At 40.8% G+C, this 7,290-nt stretch overlaps 1 protein-coding gene across 1 annotated transcript in view; it reads right to left on the bottom strand.

The window, feature by feature from the left end:
• Positions 1-5,819, bottom strand: part of LOC126213002 (uncharacterized protein C1orf50 homolog) — a 46,072-nt gene extending 40,253 nt beyond the window's left edge. Inside the window, exons 1-2 of the mRNA XM_049940550.1 lie at positions 5,594-5,819; positions 5,408-5,520 (exon numbers count right to left, since the gene is read on the bottom strand). Of these exons, the coding sequence (XP_049796507.1) occupies positions 5,408-5,520; positions 5,594-5,645 (165 nt within the window). The 5' untranslated portion in view covers positions 5,646-5,819. The remainder of the gene's footprint in view (positions 1-5,407; positions 5,521-5,593) is intronic.
• Positions 5,820-7,290: the final 1,471 nt, after the last annotated feature.

Raw genomic sequence — 7,290 nt, forward strand, 5'->3', positions numbered from 1 at the left:
TAGAACGGACACGATTTCTGTGGTTCCCCCCGAGACCCTGTAACCTAAAAAACTGCCCAGTCCCTTCCACACAGCCCCCGCTACCTGTGTAGCTGCCTCCTGTGTGTAGTGGACTCCTGACCTATTAAGCAGAACCCAGAAACCCACCACCCAATGACCCAAGTCAAGGAATCTGCAGCCTACACAGTTACAGAACTGAATGAGCCTCCGATTCAGACCCTCCACTCGGCTCTGCACCAAAGGACAATAGTCTATTCTATCAACAATGCTCCAGGTGGTGAGCTCAGCCTTAACCTCAGAAGCAACACTGGCAGTCTTTAACATTTCCACTAGCCGCCCGAAACCAGAGAGAATCTCCTCCGATCCAAAGCGACCTCATTGGTACCGACATGGGCTACCACCTGCAGTCGGTTGCACCCTGTACTCTTCACGGCATCTGGAAGCAGCCTTTCCACATCCGGAATGACTCCCCCCGGTATACACACTGGCTTCCTTCCAGCCACGTTCCTAAAGAGCCCCATTACACGCCTATCGTCGGAGCTCCCAACTACCGGCAAATCCACCCTCTGTGAATGCCCAGACCTTGCGGGCCGAGAAGCTTCCTCTGCAACAGGGGGGACGACTGCATCCGGCTCAGAGACATCGTCAGCGACAGATAACACCCAAAACCTGTTCATCAAACGAACGGGAAGGCCCTACGATCTGCCCCTCGGAAAGATTTTGCTGCCTGCCAGACTTTGGAATGATCTCCCACTCAACCACAGGTGAGGGGTCAACCTCAGTAGAGTATATTTGTGGATTATTGAAACTTTGTAAGCAGGCTACTTTGTAAGTAGATAGTTTACATCTATCTTCAAAAGTCTGGCCGTTTATTTTTTTCAACATCTCTGTGATGCTCTGCTGTCAGTCAAACAAACCTGTGACTGTTTGTGCTGCCCTCCTCTGTATACGTCCAGTGTCCACAGTCAATACGGTAGGAAGTATCGCACCGAGATTTTCTACTCCTCTGTAGACTGACTGGATTTCCCCCGTATCCTACCAATGAACTGAAATTGCCAGCTGCCTTACCTATAAATGAACTTATGTGACCATTCCCAGTATTATGGCTGGGTATCTGTTGAGCTGACTGACTCCAGTTCTATCAGCGCTGATGTAAAGTCATGTAAGAGATAAGCGCCCATTTTTACGTAATTTAGAGGTTGTATCAGTAGTGTAATGGATGCTATAAAAAACACGGAAGTAACAGGTTCAGTGGTGGATACTTTCTTCAATGACGTGTTTGATTTATATGTCGCGATATTAAAATTCTCGCATTGTGCTATGGATAAAATGCGTGACTCTATATCTACCGGTATGTATGGCATGATCTCCTTAACCTGAATTAATTTGATGATGTATAAATCAAAATGTGTCCTTAAAGGTTTTTTTTACAGTGTCCATAATAGCTCCATATTTAACAATTATATACAACTGCTCATTCACACAAAGATCTGTACCTAAAGACTGGAAAACTGCTCAAGTCACACCAATGCCCATAAAGGGAAGTAGGAATAATCTGTCGAATTACAAGCCCATATCACTAACGTTGATTTGCAGTAGGGTTTTGGAACATTATGAAGTACCTCGAAGAAAAGTTTTATTGACACAGTCCGCACGGATTCAGAAAATATCATTCTTGTGAAACACAATTAACTCTTTGTACTTGTCAAGTAATGAGTGCTATCGACAGGGGATGTCAAACTGACTCCATATTTTTAGATTTCTAGAAGGCTTTCATCACCGTCCCTCACAAGCGTCTTCTAACCAAACTGCGTGCCTACGGAATATCGCCTCAGATGTGAGACTGGATTCGTGGTTTCCTGTCAGAAAGGTCACAGTTAGTAGTAATAGATGAAAAGTCATTGAGTAAAACAGAAGTAATATCCGGTGTTCCCAAGGAAGTGTTGTAGACCCTCTATTGTTCCTGATCTATATTAACAACATAGGAGACAATCTGAGTAGCTGCCTTAGATTCTTTGGAGATGATACTGTCATTTACCATCTTGTAAGATCATCAGATGACCAAAACAAATTTCAAAATGATTTAGATAAGATATTTGTATGGTGCCAAAAGTGGCAATTGATCCTGAATAAAGGAAAGTGTGAAGTTATTCACAAGAGTACTAAAAGAAATCTGATAAATTTTGATTACACGATAAGTCACACAAATCTGAAGGCTGTAAATGCAACTAAATACTTAGGGATTACAATTACAAATAACCTAAACTGGAACCATCACATAGATAACATTGTGGGTAGAGCAAACCAAAGACTGATTCATTGGCAGAACACTTAGAAAGTGCAACAGGTATACTAAAGAGAATGCTTACACCACACTTGTCCGCCCTATTCTGGAGTATTGCTGTGCGGTGTGAGATCTGAATCAAGTGGGACTGACGGATTACACTGAATAAGTACAAAGAAGGGTAGCTCGTTTGGTGTTATCACGAAATAGGGGAAATAGTGCCACAGACAGATACGTGAACTGGGAATGGCAATCATTAAAACAAAGTCTTTTGCATTGCAATGGGATCTTCTGCCATTGCGATAAATGTTCTGTTGGCACCCACCAACATAGGGAGAAATTATCACCATGATAAAATAAGAGAAATCAGGACTCGTAAAGAAAAATTTATGTGCTCGTTTTTCCCTCACGCCATTCGAGAGTGGAACGATAGAGAGACAGCTTGAAGGTGGTTCGTTGAACCCTCTGCTAGGCACTTCATTGTGAATAGCAGAGTAATCACGTATATGTAGATGGAGACACAAAGGCATTTAAACACTCACTCGTTCCACACTCCGTATGTGAATGTGACTGGAAAAAGGCCTTGTAACTGGTAGAATGGGATGTACACTCTGCCGTGCACTTCAAAGTAAAATCGAAGGTACTTCATTAACTGCGAAGTTCAACCCTCACAGTCGAGAAGAAGTCAAGACAAGCAACAAAAGGCTTCTATTGTGTACAACCACAGTAGTGGCATAATACAAATAGGACTTATTCAAAATTTAACTTCTGCAAAACAACAGTTCATTGACACATCCATCCACAACTGCATTTACTTAAATTTGATAAAAACCAATAGTAGCTGACAGTCACAAATTGTGTCAACTTCCTGTTTTTCCCCCTTTTGTTTTCTATGGCTGGCAGTAACACAGATTTTAATGAACTTTTATTTCAAAAAATTTTTAATTTTGAGCAAATGGCTGTACACTTACGAAGCAGTGGTTTGCTCGACTGTGACTTCCCCACATTACCTGCTCCCAACAGTGGGAGTTGAGCTCTGCACTCACATTTGTACATTAGTTTCCCACACACTGCCATCTGATGCTTTTCTCACTCATTACCTTCTCGTGTTTGTCAGATCTCGAGATGTTCACGACTTAACAAAATTAATCACCACCTTTAGAAAATTCTATCAATATTCAAATAATAGAAATAAATTAAGGGCTAAATATTTTTGCCAGAATGTTACTCGCAAGGCATAATGGCTTAGTCAGTAGCGATGGGACACTGCAGAGTCCTGCAGTGTAATAGTGACTCCCTCAACATCAATGTTGTGACAATCTGACATGTAGTTGTAAGCTAGCAGTTGAGTTGTGAGCTAGTGAAGCCAAAGAGCATGAATACAAAATACAGGTATTGAGCTGGTGAAGCCAAAGAACATGAAAACAAAATAAAGTTATTGGTAAGTGCGTGAGCTGTGATGTAGACTCGGTCTGTGTTCACCTCCTACTAAATGCAGTTTTCATTATAAACAACGCAAGATGCTGCACAAATAAATAGAAATGAAACATGTATGGCACAATGCAAACAGCCTTACTTTTAGTTGCACCAGACTAACCGTGTACCAAGGAATGCAGAGGCAAGTAAAGAATGACAGGAAAAATAAAAAATGACAAAATAATTTGAACTGCAAAGAAAATACAGGAAAGTAATATTATAGGATAAATAAACATGTGACAAACAAAGGAAAATCAAGGATAGAATAATGAAAATATTATGAAAAGGATAGATTGTCACTCACCATATAGTAAACTTACACACACACACACACACACACACACACACACACACGACCACTTTCCTCAGCTGCCGAGGCCATAATTCTAGTGCAAGTATTTTGGCGCATATTATGTTTATCGATATATCGACAATGATAAACCCAAGAGGTGGACATGACTGTGGGTTGCAGATGGCAACACAGGTTAACTGAAGCATACGACACTGCTACGTCAACTAACAATCAAACTGCCGTCACATTCACATCTAACACAGACCTCTGATTACACTACACATCAGTATTACCACAACCTACATTCCAGAAACTATTACAGATGCAAAAGAAAAATGGTCAGTATTCTGCTTCTTTCTGTCTGCAAACGTAAATCGTCACACGCCACATCGTCATTATGCAACAGGACAAAGCCGACATCTGGTATCGTCAGATTCAGTTGACCTGGCATCACCCATGTATCTGCACTCGTATGGTTGGTATGTGGTATCACAAGATCCAAACTATGAAGTTTTATTTTTTACATTCACTTATACAGTTTATTTGCCAGAAGATACAGTACATCAAGTTCCAAATTTCATAACTTTATCTTATTCTGTTAATTTTTGCTATAAATAAAACTATTTTTCAAATAGCAATGTGTGTGCGCGAGCACTATAGTTAGTTATGGAACTACCTTCTGGCAAAACTAATGTGCAAAGAATATTTAAGGTAGAAAAGAAGGCATTACAGATTATAATAAGAAGTAAGCAGAGGCCTCACAGCAGTAATAGCTTACAATTGTGGGAATTCTGACAGCCCCACGTAAATGCACTTTGCACTTGGTCAGCTACATAAAGAAGACTCCCATCAGTACCAGACAATCAAGTCTATATAGGAATCCGAGAGCCGACCCTGCCAGAATTTCTATCTCTCCGGAGACAGTGGAAATTCAAGGCACTGTATATTAGAATTAAACTGTACAACTGACTACCACAACAGATTAAAGATGTTACGATCTACCTAAAACAAATGTTCGTTACATGGAACCGACAGTCCCGTGCACAAGTACTGATCTGCGTGGCAGCACTAAATAACTTACAAATTTAATTTTGCAAAATTTTTAGTGAAAACATAGGAATGTACCCAAATAGTTTCGAAACACGCCGTGGTTCAGTTCTGTTATCACAGTTGTAGCATCTAACCAATGGAATAACCGTGGTGCCATTTGTGTTAATACATGGTGGTATCCATTAACCTGAGGACGTACAGTTTCGGTAGTTACATGATACGCGATATGAGCACGCAGTACTTCCAAAGTCTTGTTTGTTAACTACGCAGTGAATCCCACATTTCCACGATCGGGGCCTACATACCATTTCAATCTCCTGCGCCAGTTCGATGAGGCTGGCTCGATCGGTTCTGCCTACGGCGATGGGGCTGACCAGCTGCAGACCCATCGGCTGGGGGTTCCTTTCCACAAGGGAAACTAAGAACAGAGTCGGAAAATCAATATCTTTCGAATAAAATTTGAACAGCAGACAAAAGTATTAACCGCTTACCTTTCGACGATATGAAGGCATCTGCGTCCATTGCTATACTACGCCGCTTCATACGAACACCAATATGTTACGCAACAGCTTCGAATCAATTTCAGTATCAGCGCGACTCTGCAGACAAAAATACTCTCAAGTTTTCCTTGAACATATCACGTCATTACACAATACTAACACACAGGCAAAACAAAAACAAAGTACAAACTGTACGAAGATCTTTGCACGAAGAACCCACAGCAATAGATTCACATATCGGAATGACAAGACCGTAGAGTAAATTCTATGGACGAAACCAAGGATATTTAGGGGTCCTCACGGGAGTGTCTCCCGACAGTACGCACTTGGCTGTTTTGACTTTTGACGTTTACTGACTGTAAGTTGGTTTCACGTGACGAGGCATCCTGTTCGAAGACGCTATTCATGTTGGTGTTTGCCTTGTGCTCCATTTAACTGCTTTCGTTGTTTGTTGCTGCTTCTTGTTATTTCGTTGCTGCTGTTCCGTTTTGTTATTGTTTCTTGTTATTGTTTAGTTTGTGTTGGCAAACATGACTGATTCACACGAAACGCTCTATAAGTGTGAGGAATGCAGGTCAGAGTTTAAAATGCGAAAGAACCTCTACGCTCATAAGAGGAAAGTTCATGAACTTGACATCCATGTGTCTAAAAAAGTAAAAGGCAGTGAATTGTGTCCCCAGTGCGGAATTGCATTTATGAGATGCAGTTCATTAAAACGGCATCAAATAACTGTGCATGGCATGAAGTCAGAGGAAAACAGTCGGAAATGCCGCATTAGTTGCCCACAGTGCTCTCTCTAGTTTCTCAGCTATGGCACATTGAGAACACATATTCAAGAGAACCATGATGTTAGTTTTGAGTGACTGATGACCTCAGATGTTGAGTCCCATAGTGCTCAGAACAAATTTAGTTCTGAGTGCCAGGAGATAGAATTTGGTTGTCTTGCAGGTTTGTTTTTTATATTTATTGTGTTAGCCACGTTTTAGTATATTTTGTTGGTCTCAAGTACATGACTTAAAAATACTGCCTTAACATTTTTTTCAGACTTTGAAGAGTGGAAAATTTCTTACGAGAAAGTAAACCATGTTCGTTATGTAATGAATTGTTCGGAGCAGAAGCGACTAGAAAAACGTGTTCGATATTACCACTGACATCGCTCTTTCAATTTCAGTTCTAAAGGAACAGGTGCCAGGTGTGTCAAAAGTATGGGCACGAATAAAATAGGCAGTACTTGTCCATCCAGCATGCAAGTGACAATAACCGACGACAAATGCTGCTTAAATTTTTTTCAAAAACATATGGGACACACCCAAGATGTTGGAAGAACATTTCTGCATAGGAACGAGAGGGCAGAGTTGGCAGGTAAAATGGATAATGTGACACTTATGTACATGAAACATGAAATTATCAAATTTATTTGTGTGAACAGACGTAGGGTCTATCAATGTGCTTCATTTTTATTTCCTTTTTTTTCTTTTTTCAGGACGGCTGTCACAGGGTGTTCCTGTTGGACGAGTTCTACAAGATGTGCGAAGTGCACCAATCGCTGCAAGTGTGGAGAGAATCCATCTCATTGAGAAAAAAGATTTGCATAATATAAAAAGTGATATTGATATTGGTTATGCAACGAAGAAGCATGAAAATGATGCATTGAGTGTGAAATTGTGGGTTGAAGAAATGAAGAGACA

This window comes from Schistocerca nitens, chromosome 11, assembly GCF_023898315.1.
Source record: "Schistocerca nitens isolate TAMUIC-IGC-003100 chromosome 11, iqSchNite1.1, whole genome shotgun sequence".
Taxonomy (NCBI): Eukaryota; Metazoa; Arthropoda; class Insecta; order Orthoptera; family Acrididae; genus Schistocerca; species Schistocerca nitens.